The sequence below is a fragment of the Cupressus sempervirens genome, chromosome 5, assembly GCF_028749045.1.
Source record: "Cupressus sempervirens isolate cs-2001-9-10 chromosome 5, ASM2874904v1, whole genome shotgun sequence".
NCBI lineage: Eukaryota > Viridiplantae > Streptophyta > Pinopsida > Cupressales > Cupressaceae > Cupressus > Cupressus sempervirens.
In genome coordinates this window covers 860,223,585-860,246,476 of record NC_143122.1, presented here as the reverse complement: position 1 = coordinate 860,246,476, position 22,892 = coordinate 860,223,585, and the positions used below count along the sequence as shown (strand labels likewise).

The 22,892-nt window shown below is 36.5% G+C and overlaps 1 protein-coding gene across 1 annotated transcript in view; it reads right to left on the bottom strand.

Annotated features, from left to right (window-relative positions):
• Positions 1–22,892, bottom strand: part of LOC149558626 (putative elongation factor TypA-like SVR3, chloroplastic) — a 91,600-nt gene that overhangs the window by 50,236 nt on the left and 18,472 nt on the right. The window contains 2 exon segments of the mRNA XM_089832773.1: positions 225–428; positions 732–844. Of these exon segments, the coding sequence (XP_089688899.1) occupies positions 225–428; positions 732–844 (317 nt within the window).

Here is a 22,892-nt window from a genome sequence, read left to right as displayed (position 1 = left end):
CATCAACTGATTATCTAAACACAGTGCCTTTAATTGGAAAAGTGACTTTTAATGTTAAAATGTTGCAGTTCAAGACAAAACAAATTGCCCTTGTTGCTCAGTTCTGGTTAAAGAAAAGTCATTGTGCTAACAGTTATGAAGCTACAGCATTTGAGGCCAGATCTCATGTAAATAAACCGTGAATAGAGAGTAATAAGCAAAAAAAAGAAGGTAGTTGAATATACCACAAGAAGAACACCTTCTACCATGTTAAGCACACGCTCCACTTCCCCTCCAAAGTCCGAATGGCCCGGAGTATCAATAATATTGATCTTTGTATCCTTGTACATTATTGCTGTATTTTTGCTGAGTATGGTTATCCCACGCTCCCTTTCTAGATCATTGGAATCCATGATTCTTACTTGAACAGACTGATTTTCACGAAACACCTAATGGAAAATCCAGATGTCAATTTTATTCCAACATGAAAACAGGGACTTCAATTGAAAGTCTAGATTGCTGATAAGCCTAAAAATAAAAAATCTACAACCCTGTAATAACTGCTTCCATATATGCAGCAACTGATATTAAACATATTAAAAAGATGGAAACGTGACAGCACAAGTTCAACTAGAACATCTATATTTCTTGGTTGATCTCTAATTCTTATTAGCAGCATAGCTTCATTCTTTCTTTCCCAGTAAAATAAAACCACTCAAAAACGGAAACATTAATCAGGTAACCAGTGGAACCTTTGCTTGCTTGAGCATTGCATCAACTAAGGTTGTCTTTCCATGATCAACATGAGCAATAATGGCTATATTCCTTACATCTCTTCTGACTTTCATCTGCTTCGTTTTCTCCACTGTGACAGTAAATTCCTGGAATTAGATTTCATTATAGAGAAAGCAATAGAAATTGCAAATAAAAAGGAGGAAGCAAGAAGCAGAAGAACATTACAGATTTCAATCCCAAATTTTAAGTAAGTATGTAAAATATCTTAGAAAAGGCCCTCTAAAAAGTGTAAAAAATTCTTTTTGTTGGTTTCAGAAAATCAAAAAGATGGGAACTGAATTTGCAAAGCTGAATTTATAAAATACCAAACCATTGTACTTGTTCAATAAAATTTGAAAAAATCTGGTTCTCTTTTTTGTTGTTGTAATGTGCTAGTCTTAAATATATGGGCAATATGAGATTTTTTTTTTGAAATTATGTACCTCTGAAACAATATTAAATGGAACTGCAATTCAAAGTTTCAACTACTACTTAATTAGATCTGAATTGTATTAAATCAAATCAAAGGTGATTTAGAAAGCCTGGCTTCTGCAAAATAATTAAAACCAAATATGACAATGCAAGGTGCAGTTTGCAAGCTGCAATTAGACCTAAACGTATCATTAAGCCCCCCAAAAATCTGTAATCAGTCTTCAATGTTGTCTGTGGTTCCCCTGGCAAACTTGTGAAAACAATCTTGATACCCCTGGATGGTGTGGCACTGGTAAGATCGATAGACACAGCTTATTCAGACCCTTGGACTATTACTGGATGATGGGGAATGTTGGTGGCAGGCAGTTGGAAACTTGTAGATAACAAGGAAAGCTTCTTGAGAAGCTGCATACACCCAGAAATATAATTGCCCTTCTTGAAAATCATTGTAGGCTATGATCAGCTTCCATGTGAATTATGTGTTCATCCACCTGTGAGAAATGCTTTCTGCCCCATTTGAAGTGTTGGTGCTAGGTGTAGGAAGATGTAGCAGTCCACAGGGGACTCTTTAAATCTGTATAGCACCCTCAGAAAAATCTCCCCCAAGTTTCAAGAAGGGGGACAACAGGAGATAGTAGGATGTGTTTTCAGTATGGGTGAACTTTTGGTACACTTTTTACGGACAGCAGGGGATGGCTATTAAAAATAGGAAAAAAATTTAAAATATAGAGAAATACCAAATATCCATATCACAACATTGATAAAGCGTTCATTACAGACATTGTAAAAGTTCAATATAACATTAGACTTGAGTTTAGATTCCACATTAGAATTGACGAAGAAAGTAAAAAAAATTCAAATGCCTCTTATTGTCCATGTGGCATGTACATACATATTATAGAAAATTTACAATGTATGATGACTATTACTGGATGATGGAGAATGTATCAAATGCCTCTTATTGTCCATGTGGCAACTGGTAGGTTTGTATCAAAATTGGAGCTCGAGTTTGAATCACAGCTAGTATAACAGGTTGTCTCAGGCAATGGAACCCCAAGTCCCTGAGTCCCCGTGTACCCAAAATATTTCAGGGATGGAGACAGAGGTACCAAGGGAGGGGCCACATCCTCAGGGAGCACAGATTCTGTGAAGAAACCAGCAACATATGCTGATACAACAAAGCATCTGAAAATGTTGTGATCTGATTATGACAACCAGCAAGGACACTAATGCCAAACTTGGAAGTAATATTAAATTGTTGATTCCATACAACTAGCTTGCAAATCCAATGACCTAAATCGGGAAATCTTGACAGGAACAGTTGAAAATCAGTTAATGCAACCCTTGAGTGAGGATGCCCAGCCAGAAATGCGGTTTTTATCCCCAATCCCAAAAATGAAGTCTGAGAGGGTTTTCATTCTTGAAGACCTCCAAACAACCAATAGTTTTCATCCTTGGTTGCAAATTCGGACAAATGCTTCAAAGGAAAGAATGCCAAATGAAGCCAAGCGCCACCTTTTTAAACCTAGCCAAGCTAAGTTCTAGTCCCTTCACTTCTTTTATTGTCTTGGTGAAGCAGAAGTATGGTACTATAATGATGTTCATTGATTATCATCCGCTAAACAAGAAGAGCATCAAGATCAAGAATCTTATTTCACATATTGATGAGTTAATGGATGAGCTACACAAAGCAGTCTATTTGTCAAAAATAAACCTTTGTTCAAGATACCATTAGATTCAGGTCCAGGCTCAAGATGTCACCATGGACATTTCAAGTATTTGGTGATGTGCTTTGAGTTATCAAATGCTCCAGCTACTTCCCTGTCTTGCATGAGCCATGTATCCAACAAGCAATTGCAGATATTTGTGTCAATTTTCTTTGATGACATCTTAGTATACAACAGGACATAGGAGGAGCGTATTTGACAACTTGATCAATGTTAAGTATCTTAACGGTTAACTCCCTATTTGCAAAAGCCTCTGTGATTTCAATATGACCAAGCCATTATATTTGGGATGTCATTGGGGAAGGTGTAGAGAAGGCACATAGGAAGAAGATACAAGCTATACTTGATTTGCCACGACAAAGAACTTGTCCCATTTGAGGGCCTTCATTAGTTTTTGCTCATACTATAGACAGTTTGTGAAGACATTTTCTTCACTAACAGCTCCTTTGATAGATTTGACCAAGAAGGATGCTTTTGTTTGGATGGATAATACTCAAAGGATTATGGATCATCTTAAGAAGGTAATGAATACTTGTCCGGTTTTAGCTATATTAGAATTCTCTAAACCCTTTGTGCTCAAGTGTGATGCATCTGGTATCAGTATCGGAGATGTTTTCATGCAAGGCTAGCATCCAATTGCTTATAAGAGCTGAAAGTTCAGTAGGGTTGAAAGGAGGTTCTCTATATATGACAAGGAAATGTTGAAATCATGCATGCACTTGAAAAGTTTCATCAATATCTTGTGAGTAGAAAGCTTATAGTGAGGACTGAGCACTGTAGCCTTGAGTATTTCATGGACCAACAGATATTAAATCGGAGACAAAAAGGTTGGGTGCATAAGAATCAAGGATATGACTTTGACATCGAATTTGTCAAAGGAAATAGATAATGTCATTGCTGATGCATTATCTAGAAACCCTTCATTTTGCACACTTTCAGAAATTTCAGCCTCTTGGAAGGATCGCCTATTAGTAGAGCAATCAAAAAATTAGCATGCTTTTGATCTTCTAGATAATAAAATTTCAAACTAGAGATGAAAGATACAAGGTGTTGAATGACATCATCTATTATAGGGATAAAATCTATTTTGTACCAAAAATTAAGCCAACACATAATATTCTTATTGTTGTTCATAACAATCAGCTTGTTCGCCATCTGAGTTGTTTATAGACAACCCGTGGAAGATTTCATGAACAGGTACGAAAGATGATGTTCACAGACATTTAAGGCAATGCAGAGTGCCAAAGGAACAAAGCTGAAGATTCTTTATTAGGAGGCCTGTTACATCCACTTCCTATTCCCAATAAAAAATGGAAACAAATATCAACGGATTTCATTACGGGGCTGCCCAAAGTAAATGGTAAGGAGTCTATTTTTGTTTTCATGGATAGACTCACTAAATATGTTCATATTATGCCAATTCCCTTCAAGTTTAAAGCACCATCTGTTTTTTGAACAAGTGTTCAGTCTTCATGGTATGCCAAAGAGAATTGTAAGTGATAGAGATCACATAGAGATCACATATTCATCAGCACTTTTTGGTAAGAGTTAATGAAGCTGGCTAGAACGGAACCCGATCATAGCACTTGCTATCATCCTCAAATAGATGGTTAAAAAAAGATTGTGAATATATGGCTTGAGGGCTACTTGAGTAACTAAGTTTGGGGGCAGTAAAAGGCAAGGGCAAAGTGGTTACATTTGGCAGCATTCTATCCCAACACTACATATCATATGAGCATGTCTATGACCCCATTCAAAGTCTTGTACAGTTATAGATCTTTTACATTTGTGGATTTGGTTTTTAATGAATCTACAGCTCCAAAAGCTCTTGTGGGCCAAAGAAAATCAAGATATCCTTAAGGCACTTCAGGATAATATTTAGATTGCACAGTAACAGCAAAAACTATGTGTTGATCGTCATCAAGTTGAGAGGTCTTTTGACTTGGAAGACATGGTAGTTTTGCATCTTCAACCTTGTAGACAATCCTTATTGAAAGTTAGTAAACGGAAAAGCTTAAACCAAAGTTTTAAGGGCCTTTCAAGGTGATTAAAAGAATCAGTGAAATAGCATATGATTTAAAGCTACCATCTACAAGCAAAATTTACAATGCATTCCATGTGTCATCCCTCCAAAGGCTCTCAAGCAACAAGTGCTTCCTTTTATGAAATTCCCCCATGGACGACGAGGTTAAGTTGAGATTCATAGCAAAAATAATTTTGCAAGAGAGAAAACATTGAGAAATAAAGAAATTTCTAAATACCTGATCAAGTATAAAAACTTGCCTTTGGAGGATGCAACATGGGAAAGAGAGAAGATTCCTAAGCATCCTAACCTACAAATGGTTGAAGACAAGTGTTATTTGGGTGGGAAGGACTGTGATGTCGCCAGCTCACCCCATAAGGCCTCACAATGTATTCCATGTGGCACCCCTCCAAAGGCCCCTAGACAGCAAATGATTCCTTATATGGAACTCCCCCATGGACAAAGAGGGTAAGTTGATAATCATATCAAAAATAATTTTTCACATAAGAGAGAAAAGATTGAGGAGTGAAAAAATTTATAAATATCTGATCAACTCTAAATACTTGCCTTTGGAGGATGCAACATGGGAAAGAAAAATGATTCCTAAGCATCCTAGCCTACAAATGCTTAACGACAAATATTCTTTGGGTGGTAAGGACTGTGATGTCACCAACTCAAGCCATGAGGCCTCACAGTGCATTGGCTGTTGTTTCCTTGGATTACCCATGAGGAAGAGGATGTCAAACATAATTGGGTAAGTGTGGAGTCTATGCCTTGTATTCTAATATATTCTTAAGTTGTGTGCATCTCTTTTTATGCCACTTAAGTGATTTTAAGATGCGGGCATGCCTTTTTATGCAACTTAAGTGACTCCTGGCCTACTTAATTGTTCCCCTTTACATGTAATTTCAGTGATTTTAAAATCATGTGGCATTAAAGCCAAAGGGGTGCCAGTTTTCATGAAGCCTATTGGCTCATTTATAGGGTTTTGATGTGGAGCATTCAATTAAGTTAGTAGTAGATTAAGAGAGACATTAAATCGTCTTTTTGGGAATAGTTTTACAACATTCTAGGGTTCTTTTAGGGTTCGTTATGTTATCAATCTTTTCTCTATTGCTATTGCAAAATTTGGCTTAAGGTCTGAAACTCTTGAGTATTCCTGGTTTCAAAGAGACGAGCTCCCTTTAGTAGGAAGGGTGTGTTTTGATGGAAGATATTTGGTTTGTGATGCCCTTATTAAAGTGCTAATGTAAAATTAGTACAAAGGTCATGAAGTAACTTTCTTTTAAGTTAGTCGGTCACTTTAGTAAATTTTTGTTCTTCAAGTTTAGTTAGTTTATATCTCAATTGTCTTTGGTTCTTGATTGTTTCCATTATGGAAAGATCTTGTAATTGCTTATTAAGGAGTGTTGCTCTGCTTTGTCTAATATTGAGTATCAATCGATTATCATTTCATGGTATCAAAGCAGAGGTTGGTTTTTTGCAAATTTTTCCAATAAAAAAAATTATGGTCTAATGACCTAGAAATTTTGAGAAAATCTCTAGATGACGTTTTGCCCAATTTTTTATAAACAAAAATCATGGGACTTTTTTGATGGATTTTTTCATAGATTAAACTTTGTGGCTTTTTCCAAACATTTCATGAGGATATTTTCAGAGTGTTTTTTGCACTTCTTTAATAAAATTGAGAGCTTTCAGTTTTTGGCAATTTGTTTGAACAAATATCATGGCTTGTATAGATATCTTTACCTTTTCTGCAAAGGTTCTTTGATCTTGGGACTGGGGGTCGCTAATTTTTTCTGATCTTCACAGGTTTGACATGATTATTTCCTCAAAACATCATGATTTTTTTATATAAATGGATTTGGCTTGATTTTTTTCCAAAAAGAGTGATTAGCTTTGTCAAGGGTTTGCTGATTTTTTATACTTTTTAAATATCATGGGTTTTTACCCTCTCCACAAAATGAAGGTTTTTGACAAATATTTCACAAAATCATCACTCCATCTTTGACAAAATGTTTTGACAAATTTTAAACAAACGTGATTTCTTGCAAATTAATTAACACCTAGGGTTTCAAGGGAAAATGGTGGTCTTGCAAATGAACTAGGGTTTTTGCATGATTTTTTACAAAATTGTGGGTGTTGTTTTTGTAAAGCAATGGAAGGTCTTTGATGACATGAAATCCTACGTGATTCAAGCATCACATCAAGGGTTTGATGATTTTTCCACAAAATCATGGTGTTGTTTTGTAACAGCTTCCTTTGACAAATTTTAGCAAAATCATGGTTCCAAAGTGTATTACCACCATCTTATCAACAAAACTTGAAATTTTCGAGAAGATGATTTCATTTTCTATGTTGATAGAGAGAGAGGGATGGGTTCTTTACCCAACATCAAGTTGGAAGGCACTCAATTTGTTCTTGTTCTTAGTTAGATGAGGAAGTTCTAGAGAAAGCGGTTACCTAATCCAAAGTCCAAGCAAAGTGTCAAATTCAAGTTGTTCAGAATGAGTTACAGATGGTGCCAAAGGGAAGGGGACGCATCAGTGGTTGCCAGAAAGAGTGTAGAGTCGGCAGAAAATGGCAGAAATGGTGTGTTCCGTGTAGTTTTGTGTGGGTTTCGAAGTGTTAATTTGGTCTTGGCGGCGAGGGGCACTGCCCCTCGACCCCGCCCTGTACTGCGTGTAATAACCCCAATATGTTATAACTTCTTCAAACACCAAAAAATCTTTATACTTCAGTTGTTTGACATTTCGTCAAACACTTTGCAAGCAAGCTCTGATACCACTGTAATGGCCCTCCTCAAATCTGCCCTCAAAAATGCTGATGCAAGCTCAAGGAATTTCATCAAACAATTCACATGTAAGAGACGTATGACTGATATAGTATTTCAGCTAGCTTCAAATGACTTTTTTACAATTTGCATCAATGAAAATCTTGTGCTAGAAGACTACAATGGACTACACAATGACCTAACATGAGTGTGCTACTAATTCTGACAATATTCAGTGCATATATATGATCTAAGCATGAGAAATGAACACCGACAGCCAACTACCATTTTTACAAACAGTTGGTATGCAAACTAACTAGCTGATAAATAATGATATTAAATTGCTTAAATGACACCAACAACTATTATCTTCTTAATTGCAATGAAAATTACAATGCTCATGAAATATGGCCAAGACTTTGGCATTTACATGGATTACAAAATGATAATGCTGGTATAATGCACACTTACAGCTGACAGCTTATAACACCCTAAAAAAACAATACTAACAAAAGAACCTGGTTGTAGATGGCTGAAATTATTTCCTTCTATGCTGCCCCTTCTGCTTTTCTTTTTTCGAACTGCTTTTTCGGCCTGCTTTTTTTTGGTTCTGCTTTTTCGGACTGCTTTTTCATACCCGCTTTTTCCGCCTGCTTTTTCGGTTCCGCTTTTTTCGGACTGCTTTTTCGTAACCACTTTTTCAGCCTGCTTTTTCGGTTCCGTTTTTTCGGACTGCTACTATGTTGAATCTCAAGACCATATCTTTCAATGGCGTCAAGATTTTCAGCTTGAAGGGATTTCGTCCTCCAAACTATTGAGACATAATCTCCAAAAAAATTTCCAATTTCTTTGATATTTCCAAGCCTGCATAAAAGAAGCTCTTTCATTTCTTTTATAGTGTTCTCACAAGAGCTCTATCCTTCGTTTTCTCAATGTGGGATAAAACATAACTCCCTTTATGTAACTTATGTCTCCAATGTGTTATAAAATAAAGGGGACTCTTTTAATTTAAATATTTCCCACAAACTATAGTCTATGCATTAATAAAGTTAAATATTTAAATTTAACTTTATAAAATAGCTTTATCAATGCATAACAAATCTTATTAATGATAAACAAGTCTCCTTGTCAATTTTAAACAATTACCATCGACATACTGCTGCCACTGGATGTCCGACCATGCCCAAGATGACTTACTATAAATAGTAAGTATGCCCAAAGTTACCTCAAAACCCATCAGAAAGACCTGCAACTAAAACTATCTAGGCCAAATGGCCTCGAAGTCCCTTTAATGTCCTGGTTAGCCTACGGGACAGTGGGGAAATAGGCCAACGACAACAACATGCTATGAATGCTTAAAAAGGGAACATTACAGAAATGGTGTGTTCCGTGCAATTTTGTGTGGGTTTTGAAATGCTAATTTGGTCTTGGCGGCGAGGGGCACTGCCCCTCGACCCCGCCCTGTACTGCGACAGGGAGCGCACTCGGGGCGCTACCCCTCAACCCCGCCGGGGGCATTGCCCCCTAGACCCCCAGTCGTTGCAAATATCAATGGTGGGAGTCTGACCAGTTAAGAAGAGTTGAAGTTGCTGCAGGCATGGACTTTCTGTGTACCAGAGGCACTGGGAGTAGGTGTTGGCCAAGAGGCTGTCTTGGTGGATGCGTAGAGAGCTCGAGAGGAGCTAATCATCCAATTGGAGGCAGTGCAGCAACACTTGGCTCAGGGTACCGAGGAATTGAAAACAAAGAAAGCAGCACGGGTGGCTATCAAGGTCAGCTTGAGGAGACAATATCATGTTACCAGAGGCTACAGATGTAACGGGATGAATGTGGAAGTGATGTGACAGAAGCAGATTTTTTGTTGTAGTCACTCTGTTAATGTATTTTGTTTGTTAATTTGTTTCAGATATTTTGTAATTGTCGTCCGGAGACGACTTTTCTTTTTTGGGGGGGATGGTGTCAGCCGACTGGATGGTTCTGGCGGTGTTTCTGTAGCCGACGGATTGGCTGTCGTCGGTGTTTTGTATTTTGTAGCCGACGGGTAAATAGTTTGTAGCGGATGTAATGTTGTGGCCGACGGACTCCTTCGGGAAGGTTCGGCGGTAGTATTTATATCCCGTCTAGGATCATTGTAAAGCATCAATCATCTACTATTGCAAATATTATTCTGCTATTCTATTCCATTGTCTGTATGCGTTGATTTCCTTACCAGTACGGCAAACACAAAGAGGGTCTCAGAAACAAGCTCATGTCACGGAGCATTTTGAGGAGTAGCCTTGCATGCATTCATGGCCAAATGACCTCCAAATTATGTTAAGTCTTTTGGAGAGTAGCTATAGAATGACCATTAAGTGAGGGTACTAGAGTAATTTTGTAATATTTGGTATAATGGTCATGTATGTAACTATCTTTGAGTCAACTAGCAAGAGATATTTTCCTCCACAAGTCAAGTTGCGATATTGCTATCAAGATCCAATTGTGTAGCTTTTGAGTCAACCTTATTGACCCGTGTTTCATCAGTAGTGGCTCACAAGAACCCATCTCTCATGAGAATGAATGGAACAAACAGAGGAAACTCTATTCATACCTTGGGCATTGTCCATTTCCAGCATGCATAGTAATTCTTTGATTCTTTTACTTGATTATGGGTTCCTCCTCATTTTGGTATTAACTTTTGCAAAGCTTTTAATTACAATCTAACCTTATTCTTGTGCCTTGTTTGCTAAATTTATTATTCTTGTGCCCTTCTATCATAAGCGAGATTTATGCCTATACCTGCGTGCTATTATCAAGGGAAAAAAATCAAAAAATTAAGATAATTAGTTGCAGATGTATGTGTTGTGATGGCATCCATATAGTTGATTTATGTACATCTACATTTATTTTCTTGAGTCATATCCTCCTTGTAGCTATTTGATGGATATATATTTACATGTGTCATTTGCTTGTCTTCAAACATTTATTGTATATTGCAGATTTTGAATCATATTTTGTTTAAAGTTTTCTGAAAACAAGAATATTGGCATAAGAATTGATGCCCAGATGAACGGATAAATTCCTCTTTGGTTTAACATGGAGAAAATTTGGTTTAACAAAAGTGGCTTTCTTGAGATGGTGTCAAGATGGTCCTCCTGGGTTCGCCCGGATTCATGCCAGCAAGGATCCAGATGGACCCAGTCTGAAATCTGAACCCTGCCCGGATCCACAGCAAACCCGGACGCGAATCTGGACCTGCACAAACCCAAACCCGAATTCAGGCTGTAGGGTGCCTACCCAACTTCATAGGTTTCAAACATTCTTCTATCAAAATTTTTAGGAGGTACTAAAAGATGACTTGCTGGAAGTGGTTAAGGAGTCATGATCCAAAGGTTTGTGCTTAAAGATTTCACCAATACTCTTGTTACTTTGATCCCAAGGAAGGAGAAGGCTGAATAATTTGAGGTATATCTCCCTATTTCTTTGAGTGACACTTGCTACAAAATCATTACTAAAGTTGCAGAAAATAAATTCAAAAAGATGTTGGACAAATTATTATCCCCAGAACATAGTAGCTTCACACCCAATAGATCAACTGTTGATGATAAAATCATAGCACACAAGGCAACCCATTCCATTTGATCTGGTAAGCTGAGGAAAAATGTTTTTGAAGCTGGATATTAGGAAAGCTTATGACAAGGTAGATAGGGGATTTCTTGTTCAAGTGATGAAGAAGTTTGGTTTTGAAGACTATTGGGTGAATGGATCAAAGTAATGATAATGGATTATCCTGTTTTGATGTTAGTTAATGTAAGTCCATAAGGCTTCTTTTCCACTTCAAAGGGCATCCACCAGAGAGACCCAATTTCACTATTCCTTTTTATTTTTCTAGTTGAAGTTTTAGGTTTGATGATTTCAAGAAAGAGATATCAGGGTCAATGGAAGGGCGTAGAAATTGCACAAGGAATGGATCCAGCCTCTCACGCTAAGTTTGTTGATAATACTTTTTTGATGGGTGAGGCACCTATGAGAGAAGGTAGACTAATTAAAAGAGTTCTAGACATTTACAATCAAGCATCATGCCAATGCATTAACTGGCAAAAATCCAAAATATACTTTTTCAACATAGAGCCAACCTCTCAAAGCAAAATTGCAAGCGGTTTTGGTGTGCAGATAGGCATGCTTCTTGGCAAGTTTCTTGGGATCCCCTTATTCGCTGGTGTAGGTATGTCCTCTGTATGGAAAGATTTAATAGATGGGTGTACTGGGAAGATGGAGGGTTGGAAGAATCACTGGCTCACCCTAGCAGGGAGAATATTGATGCTGAAGACAGTGATCTTTGTTATGCCATTTTATTCAATGGCCTATTTTAAAATTCAAAAGAAGGTGATCAGAGTAACAGAACAGCAAATGAGATAGATTTTTCGGAATCGCAATCAAGAGCAAGACAATATTCTCCTATTAGCATGGGATTCAATTTGTAAGCCAAAGAGCAGAGGTGGTGTTGGCCTTGAAAATTGGAAACTGATGAAGCTAAGTTGGTTTGGCACATGCATCAGAGATAGGTACAACTATTGCAAGCTAAATATTTTGACTGTGGAGAAACGGAGAGAATATTGACTATAGACAATCCACCGAGGGGATTGGATCTTTTGAATTTCATAGTTTGCAGACCAGTAATCATTAATTATTAGACAACGAAGATTGAGCGTGGGAATCAGGCAAACTTTTAGTCAGATTTTTGGGATGGACTTCCGGTTTTGCAGCAGGGTGATATTACGCAAGACATAGTCACAGCATTAGTTCAACTATGGGGAAATAAGGTATGTGATTTCTTAGATGTGGAAATAAGGTAAATGAAATAATGCAAAGGAGTTAAGGCTAAATGAAGACGATTTGAACCGGTTGAAAGAGATTTTTAGGCAAAGAATTGTAGTATATTCAAATGTTCCTGACGAAATTGTTTGGTGTGGCTCAAAAGTGGGCAGTGTTTGGTGAAGGTTGGATATTCACTATTGGAAAATGAGGCAAGAAGTGAGGAATGTGTGGAGTGGATGTGCTGGAACAAATTTTGTTTGCCAGAGGTTAGTGGTTTCACTTGCTTAGCGTGGTGTGGAAGAATCTTGGCAAGGGACAAATTGAGACGGATAGGCTTTCCTGGACTGTATAAATGTTTCCTATGTAATAAAAATGAGAAGCCTCTAGACCAACTTCTCCTCAATTGTGAACTTTCACAGGCTAGCTGGAAATTTGTCCTGTGGCAGCTGGGGTGGCAAGTTCTTATGCCTTGTAATCTGTGAGATTGGCTAGACACTTAGTTCATTCTATAGGAGAAATCTATTTTTTCTTCTATTTGGCACTTAATTCCTTCAACAACACTATAGGAGATCTGGAAAGAGCGAAATTGAATGATCTTTCAAGACAAAGAAGAAGATATTACTAGGTTCCAAATGATGTTAGAGTGGGCCATATTGAAAGTAGTAAACAATGTTGTAGCACAAGTTAACACAAGTAAGGTTCCATTCAATCACAATGTCAATAGGACACAAGCAAATTGGTCTTTGATAAAATTCAGGCCCATTCATGGACCTTTGAGAGTTCAACCTCAAGCTGGTAGAAATAAGAAGGAAGTTTGGAGACCACCGGATTTGAGGTGGATTAAAATTAATTTCGATGGTGCCTCAAAGGGCAACCCGAGCCCATTAGGGGCTGGTTATGTGGCAAGGGATGAGGAGATAACATTTAGATGATAGGAGCGAAGAGTCTCCCAAGAGGAATAAATAATGAAGTTGAATGTCTTGCTGCAGTGTGTGCAATTTTGATGGAAAATAAGTTGGGAGTGAGGAAACTTCACCTGGAAGGAGATTTGCAGATATTAATCAATGGAATAATTAAAGGGGAACTAGATACATGGTATTTGAACAAGTATATTCAAAGAATCAAGATGTCGCTAGAATCCTTTGAAGAGTTATAAGTCACTCATGTCTTGTGGAAGGTGAATGAGGTAGCAAATAGGCTATCAAAACCTGGGAATGCGAATTTCAAGTCAAGACGAGCATGAATTTTAGAAGATTACAGAGATATCCAATTTGAAGCATTGGTATAATTTGGCAAGGACATTAATATACTTATCATTTTTGCTAGATGGACTTTATTTGCTATGGTGGGGCCGATTGAGGTATTTTAAAGAAGTCAAACCTCTAAAAGAATAGAACTTGTGTCAAATGTACTAGGAGAATGACTTTGGATGATGACAGAATCAGTATGTAATTACTCCTCGTTGTGTTTTGTGCTAAGGTAGGCTTAGAGCAGTTTCTAGATTGTTCCAAACCCTTTTTGGCATATTTGTAGGGTTTGAAGTGCATTTTTTGACAACTGTTGTGTGTAGTGTTGGTGTATAGTACTTGGAGAGTGTCGAACATGGAGGTCAAGCTTTTTTTTTTGAGTTCTCCCAATCAATTGCCAGCATTTATTTCAAGACTACGTTGTATTTCAAATTTGATAATAATCAATTTTGAGGCTGCATCTAAAAACAGTTTGGAGAGGAATACATGAAGATCAATTCAAGGCCAAGAACAAATTTGAACATATCTTTACTTTTCCTGATCTGGGCACTCCAACTTGACAGTCGCGAGGAGGCCTTAAAGGTGATGTGAATGTGCGTTAAGCCCCAATGGCCTAGTTGAACAATCCTAGCAATCAAACATACAAAGCTAGGGGTTGGGTAGAGAACTGGGAAAGGGCCATGGTGGGTCATACAGGGCGCTTCCAATGAGTTCCATCCATTTATTGTTTGGAGCTCTCCCAAGCTCAAGGAACATCAGATTGAAGCTGCAAAGGAGAGATGGGAATCATTGTTGTTGTATGTCTAGGATGCGGAAGCAAAGATGAAGTTGATTGAAAAGTAGAGGAAGAAAACATGAAGTTGACCCCACAGAAATCTGTTGCAAAACGACGACCAGATGGGGGTGAAGGTTTTGTGAAGCGAGTGAAGGAAAGGAAAAAGGGGAAGGTGGACACCCGGGGCGGTTCTCTCATTGCAAATCTTTCAAAGGAAGAAATGATGCAGAAAAGGCTCTAGTGAGCAGGTTTGTGATTGTTTTTTGTAAATCGATATAGTTTATGGTAGGGCCCAATTTTGTTACACAGGCATAGTTTATTATCTGCAATATGTAATGGTTGCCTGTTTCTTGTTAAAGTAATGGCAAAACGAATGTATAGGTGGAAGTAATGCAGAAAAAGTAGGGAATATTTTTTAATTTTCAAGTACGAAATGCAAGCCCAAAGGGCACAATAGTGGGTGGGTTGCAAAAATTAGGAGGCTGATGGATTTTCAGATTTTGATCTGCTATTTCAAGTGGCTCAAAATGTACATTTTTTTCTATTAATAAAAATATTTCATCACTGATCAAAGAAAAATCCTCATTGTTCTAATATTTTTATATTTAAAGTTGGTATTGGTGCTTAGTATAGGAAGTTGTATTTGTTTATTTATTTTTAATTGTTTTTTTGAAGTTTGTTTTATTAGTAAATTAATTAGAGTTTGAGATTAGGATTAATATGGTTATGATTTCTTTTGTTAATTAGGTAATGATTAAGGAAAGTTAATAAAAAAATTGTGTTGCTATTAATGTTTGATATTTGAATTTCTAGTTTTGAAAGGTTGTGTGCATTTATTTATATTATGAAAAAATTGAATTTATGAAAGTTTGGGTTTCGATCTCATCTACTTTGTAAGATAGGATTAATTGATATAATTTAATTTTGTTTACATGGAAAAGGAAATCAAAGGGTTAATAAAAGAGATTTTGTGGATTGGATACATTTGGTCGCTATAACTCAGTGTAATGTAATATTAATTCTATTTTAATTGAATTTAACCTTTGGTTATTTCATTATTCAATTTTGACTCTTGCATTTAGTATGTGATGGCACATATGGTTTAATGGAACTATTGCCATCATAGTTATTAGAATATACTATTTCTTATCTAAATAAATGTACAATGAAGTTGATATTTGTAATGTGGTTTTGCAATGAGAATTGCTTTGGGTTTCTGCTTGAAAGCCAGTGGTGTGGGGGTCAATTACAAGAGTTATTTCTCAGTCTTGATTGATTTCCCTATTTTCGTTTTAATTTCATTATTGAGGTTTGCTTGTAGACTGGTAATGCATCTATGGATTTATTGAGCTCACCTTAATATGTTTGTTTAGGCCTAATTTGGTATTGATTTATGTTTGAGGTTGGTATTTGGGGCTTCTACCAATGTAAAACCAGAAGTGTAGGGAATTAGTTATGAGGTTGTTATTCTCAAGTTTAGTTGGGCTCTTATGGTAATATGTAGAATTTTATTGCATTATGGTTGTGGATGCATTTGAGCATGATATGCTTTACAATGTCTCGTGGAGATCTTTGGTTTCTTAACTAGAGGTATGGATCAAAACAAGGATGAATAGGCAGGTTATGATGATTTGGAAGTTGAACCATGATTTCAAACCAAGAAGGGTTCATGTGAGTTTTCCATTTTGATTCTCGTATAATGATATTCTCTTGATATTTTAGATATATAAGGATCTTTTTGTTGATTTTGAGGTTTTCTTCATTGTGCTCCACACTTTGATTTTGCAATCCCTTAAATATGCTAAATCTTTGAGGTTTCTTTTGTTGTTATTTAAATTGTTTTCTCATATGGGTTTTTTGTTTAGAGAATAGGGGAGGGTTTCTAAGAGCATGGTTAGGAGTGGCTCGCAATGGGGGTTAGGGCCCTAATTGGCTACAAGGGTAACCCATTATGGGTAGATAACCAAATAATAACACAATTAAATGAATTGGTTTGGGATTTAACACTAACCAAGATATATAAAAAAATCCTTGCCCATGGCCATGAGTGCTCATATAGTCTAAGGATGGGTTGGAGAAGGCCTAGCTACTTGTGTGACATTGAGATGGCAAATAAACTTCCTTATTCTCATGAAAGACTGTCAGTTCCACATGAATTCTCACCTAGGAGCCAAGGTTTGGAGAGAGATTGTCAAGGTAACCCACAATAGTGGGGAGCTATGTGATGACACTCTCCTACATGTGTCTTAAAATCCCCTCCAGCCTTGCAGTTTGCCTTTGGTATTCTTGTTTTATACGCTAATGTGTTCCCTTATATTTATCATCAGTTTTATTGTTTCTTGTTTGCAGCCTTGTTTGTGTTTACTTGTGTGGTGTGGGGCCTTGTACCTACCTCCTAGCACAAAGGGGTGAGACTCAGGGTTCCACGTGGTCAGGTGGTAGTGATCTTTCTTCTCCATTGAGGTTCAGAGTTATATTCTCGACCATACTTCATAGACATACATTTTCATTAGAGTTTTTGGATTGATGTGGACAAATAGTTACAAATTGTACTTATTATTACATGATATATATCACTAAGTATAGGTATGGAGGTTGTACAATACACACAAGGAGATGAATGTTGGTTTTAAATGCAAATATGTGGCACCGATTATTTGTAATGTAATGCTAGAAATAGATGGATGTTCATTTCTATTATTACAATGTGATCATTTATTATCCTGTTAAGAAATTCTTTTTAATGATAAACGTCTGAGGCCTGGATTGATTATTATTTTTTGTTGAAATTAATTATAATTAATTGTTGAGCTCAACAAGATTCAAACCCAAGACCTCCCAACAACAACAAGATTAGACCACCAAAAAGCCTAATGCTGCAAATAATCCCTAACATACAAGAAAGAAAGCAGATAAAAAAGGGCATGCATATAATAACCAACAATGAATTTAATTAAAAACATAGATATGCAAACCATATTAAATCCCCTTTGATCTTCTCCTTGATGTGAATTGTGGGCTCACAACTTGTGCTCACCTAGACAGCATAAGCAAAGTATGTGGTTATAAATTATGAGAATAAGCTCTCGTTATATGGAATTTTAGGTTCCAATTAGGAATTTGGGATTGAGGAGACAACTGAAATAGATTGAGGAGTTAAACTCCAATGATTGGGGAGTTGAACTCAAATGACTAATCAATGGACTCAGAGTAAATGAAGTGAAATGGATGCATAACTGAATTGGTTGATTGGTTAACTCATTCGATTGTGAGTGAACTAGAATTGATTACTAAGTTGACTAGATCGCATAAATAGATTAAATAGAGAACTAAATAGATGGATTAGTCAGAAAAGATGATTTAAGGGTAGACTGAGACTTAGTGTAAGTTATAAATAGAGGAATAAATCCATTTAAATAAAAAAAGAAATTTATTATAGTGCGAATGGGAAATATAAATAAATAAAACATATTTATTTATGAGAAGAATCATTATTATATTATTAAATAACCATTTATTTAATAATTAGAAGGAATTGATGAATTAATTGCAAAGTAGAAGTATTAATTAAACAACATAATTATATCTTTATGATTGAATAAAAACAATGGCTAGCATCCACAAAAAAAGGTAGCATTGGAATTAAGGATAAATTACAATCCTAGGGCTGTTTTTGTGAATTATGAAGGACAAACTACAAATGGCAATAGATTTATGGTTTCAGGCCGTCATCCTACTTACAGTAATAAGGAAAATTGGCAAACATAATCGGTTGTGATTAATAATGGAGGGAACAGAAACCTAGAAACCCTATCCCCAAAACAATCTCAATTAATGAGGGGTGAAACAACTAGGAATGGAAAATGGTGAGGAGACAAAAGATTAAGAGTTCCTTGAATGCCTAGGTTGCGAAGACTACAAGGGGAAGTAGATGGAATGGAAGAAATCTTCAGAACCAATTTTGGGTAATTCCCATCGCCTTCACAATCCCTAAGTTTGCATCTAGAGAAAATAAAGTTGCTCTAGGAAATAGGTAGACCCCTTCTATTCCCCCACAACCGAGCCACTCAAGGACTAGCCTCTCAACTACTAATCGCATTCCACCTACAGGAAATTTTCAGCATAAGAAAATGATCACATCATGGAATAATGGCATATTAGGAAAATCCTGGGAAAACCAATCAAAAGAGCAATGCAACATGATGGAAATCCTATGCCTACAACCAGATTACTGAAAAACATTCCACAACAGAATCTGAAACCTTGGGATAAAGAGGAAAGGGTTATTACAACTGAGATTGAAACCAAATACACTGATGGAATTTAAGAATACTGCAGATCTCATAATTTATTTTGTCAATGGTGTAGTCATGGTCTTCCTGCGGAGTGGTTGCAAGAAACCTACATGGGCCAAGTAGGTATAAGTTATAACTATCTTATATAAGAAATTTCTATTCATTGATTGTAGTAACCTGTTAATGTGATTTTTGGTCCACTACAACATGCAAAATCAAATACTTAATGTTTCAAGGAGAAACACTCAATATTCTCTTGATATAAGGTCATCTCTCATGCTAAGCTTGCAAAGTAAGATTATGAAAAGACTTCAAGGTTTCTAAATAAATAGTGGACTTCACTCAATTTTATGATGTGATATGTTGGTTATCACAAAGGGACTTATACTATTCATTTAACGGATATCAACTCTCACCCTTCTAAATATTTGGCCCCACAATGTGCAATAAAAATATAGTTTTAATGTTCCAATTCTCCACTTCAAATTAACTTTAACTTCTACAACTACTTCTATCTTTACTCTAAATGCAAGCAATCATGGATGACTTGGACTCTACTAGATGCAATCTCACCAGCGGCTCCACCCACCTAGTGCAAGCTTCTAAGGAATACACAAATGATTTCACATCAATATCCTCTCTCCAATCCCATCATCTAGATGCAAACCAAAGATTAAACATCAATTGAAGTTAAGTGTTTTCCTCCGCTTACCACGCAAGGCATGCTTACCACCGGCAAGAGGCTAGTGGCCCGGATTAGTTTGAGTCAAACAAGAAAACATTCACAACTTTCATTTCACTAACCTACTTCAACATGAAAAGAAATCTACTCCAAGTGAAAATTTGAGGAAACCATGAAATACTACAAAGCAATATTAAGTAATCCACCATAAAGAAGCAACAATGAATTATCCATTACTTTGAAAGTATCATAGCAACATCTTCATCAAGTCTCTCCCTTAGCTATCCTACTCTAATCTCCTATCTCTCTACTACCTCCAATCTCTAAGCTAATCTAGTCTAATCTCCACCAATCTAATGAATTACAAATGAGAAGGCCTTGGCCTTTTATAGTAGTTCAATTACAATGAAGTGCCAAGATCTATTCAAGATCAAGGGTCGAGATTTCTTCCCACAAACCCTAATTAGGGTTGCGAAATTTACAACAAATTACATGAAGGCCCCAATTTATGGCCCAATAAGAAAATTACAATGGTTTTTATAGCCAGTGAGAAAATGGGACACTTGGCACGATTTGATTGACTATGCTTGAAACTGAAATTTGTCGATTGGAGGCAAACAATTGCCGCCTCATCATCCTTATCCTGTGCTTGGAGTCCTAGCTTGAGAAAAAGTTACTCTCTATTGCTTAAGATTTCTCCATCCTTAAAAATTTCCTCATGGAATCAGCTTGAACCACTTACATCTTCATAAACCTATGAACTTGATCTTTCTTTCTCCTTGGACATGTCCTCATGTACTTGGATCCTCTATACCTTCCTGAATTTCCTCTTGATTCCAACTTGAGTTTGAAGGTTGATAGCTTGACCATCAATCCTTCCTCCTCACTTGAATGATCAGGATTGAGCTATCTCCTTGCAGTATTCACATGAATTTTTGAGGCCTTGATCATCACCTTGCCCTCTAGCTTCTTCTAGATTTCTATTGACATGAAGATGGAGGGTATGTGCACCAAGGATGAATTTCAATTCGACTCTTCTCCTTCTTCAATTTACATTGCAAAACAAAGGAGAATTCATTAAGTTTGTGAAAAAAATCTGAAAATATAATCACATCAAAAATAAACAAAATTCATCCCAATTTAAAACCAACTGTTTTGCAAAGTAGAGGCAAATTTTAATCTCATCACAATCCAAAATCATTTAACTTTATTATTATTATTTCTAATTTTCGTCACTTTATTTTTTTTAGGAGAGGTAAGATGGTTTCGGCAATTGACATAGAATGATAGTTGGCTGGGGAAATTTCTAAAGATTCGAAATTTCCACCGATGTGAGATTTTCACCAGGGTGAAATTCCGAAATCAGGAAATTTCAACTAAATTTGGTGTTCTCAAAATTTTCCTCATTTGAACGTTCCTTGGCAATTCCTTGCTCTATTCTTCTTCATGGTGTTGCCTTCATTCCATAAATCAATCTTCTAATGCCTTAGGGGGTGGTAAAACTTGGGAGAATCAATGTGGGGAAATTTCCGAGAGATAGGAAATTTCCACAAATGGAAAATTGCAAAGTTGCGAAATTTCCACCAGAATGGAAAATTCTTAAGTTGCTAAATTTCCACAGGAGTAGAAAATTCTGAAGTTGCAAAATTTCTACCTAAGGGAAAATCCTTTAAAAAATAATCAATTTATCTCTTTCATTGTTCTAAAATTGCAATGCTTAAGTACCCATTAAATAAAGGCCCGAGTCTTAAGATCTTTCGGAGAAATGAGGAAGCAAAATTTTCGAAGTTGTGAAATTTTCACCGGAGTGGAAAATTCCGAACTTGCGAAATCTCCACCAAATGAAAAATTTTGAACTAGCAAAATTTCCACCTAAGTGGAAAATTTTGAACTTTTGAAATCTCCACTGGAGTGGAACATTCCGAACTTTCAAAATCTCCAATGGAGTGGAAAATCCAAACTTGTGAAATCTCCACCAGAGTGGAAAATTCTAAACTTGCAAAATCTCGACCGCAGTGGAAAATTCTAAACATGCGAAATCTTCATCGAAGGCTTTCTCACAAACTTTGTCCTATTCCTCAAACATGCAACCTCTCTCTCCTAAACTAAAAATTTACTCTCCACTCGAACTTTAGCCCATGAGAATCCCTCTAAACGACGTCAAAATACTTACACAAACTCGAGACCAAAACTTGCTTCCCAATGAGCCAGAATTGCTCATACTCACCCCGGACTTGGAGACTTCAAAAAATGTTGCCAACCAAAACTACCTAAGACAAAGACTCCTAATTTGCTAAAACGAAAAGAGGGGTTCCCCATTTGCAATGGGACAATGGTGTGCAAACCAGACAACACAACCTCACCCTAAAAAAGGAATTTTTATCTAGCAAAGATGTTTGTTATTGCAGATGCAATTTCAAATTTAATGACAACAACCTAATTTTGATCATAGAAAACTTCAGCCTTTTAAAGTACCCAAATGGATTAGCCTGCTATTCTCCCAGTTGAAATGATCCAAAGTGAAATGCTAAAGGAGGTAGGAAATCAATTGAGAGTTTGTAGTGTTGGAAGAAGAAAAAATTATCCTATTCTAATATTAAAATCTTAGTAGACTTATATATAAATTTGAAATGTCTTAAACCAATAGAACTAAGCACAAACAACATTGCATACACTATCAGGTTGATATTCTATCAATGTCCTATTCAGAACAAGGTAACTAAGCAAACAACATACCCACCTCCTCAGGAAATGAACCTTCCGCAACTGTCAAAGATTAATAGAAGATTTAATGACATCATGGGAGGATTTAAAATTTAAAATCAGAAAATGATCTTCCTCCCTTTGTAAAGTGCCCCGACAATTTTTGAAGTTTTATCCCTATTTTTCTGCCTTACGAATTTTGTCAAACACTTCCCTTGCAGCCTCAATTTGCTGATGTTTGTTGTTTTGCTATGATTTTTGAATGCCAATGATATTGATGAATACAAATGATTGCAAAATAACTAATTGGAAATCAAAGTGATATGCAACTTCTTTTTATTATTTTCCAAATGCAAGTACATGAAATTCTGATGTAAAATGCACACCTACAGCCAAGAGGTATTTTCACAAACACTTGGCATGCATCCTATGAATGACTATGCAATGAGACGTTTTTACAAACATTTGGCATACAAACTGAACAGCTGAATTAAGTTGATTTCCCTTCAATACTTAATGTTTACAATGACTGAATACTTTGGTAACAAAAAGACATCTATTACTTGTCAAATGTATCCATCTACAATTGCCAAATGTAAATACCAAAAGAACCTGGAATAAGTAGCTGAGATGACATGCTTTTTGGCTTTGCTTTTTTCGGATTTGCTTTTTCGGACTACTTTTTCGG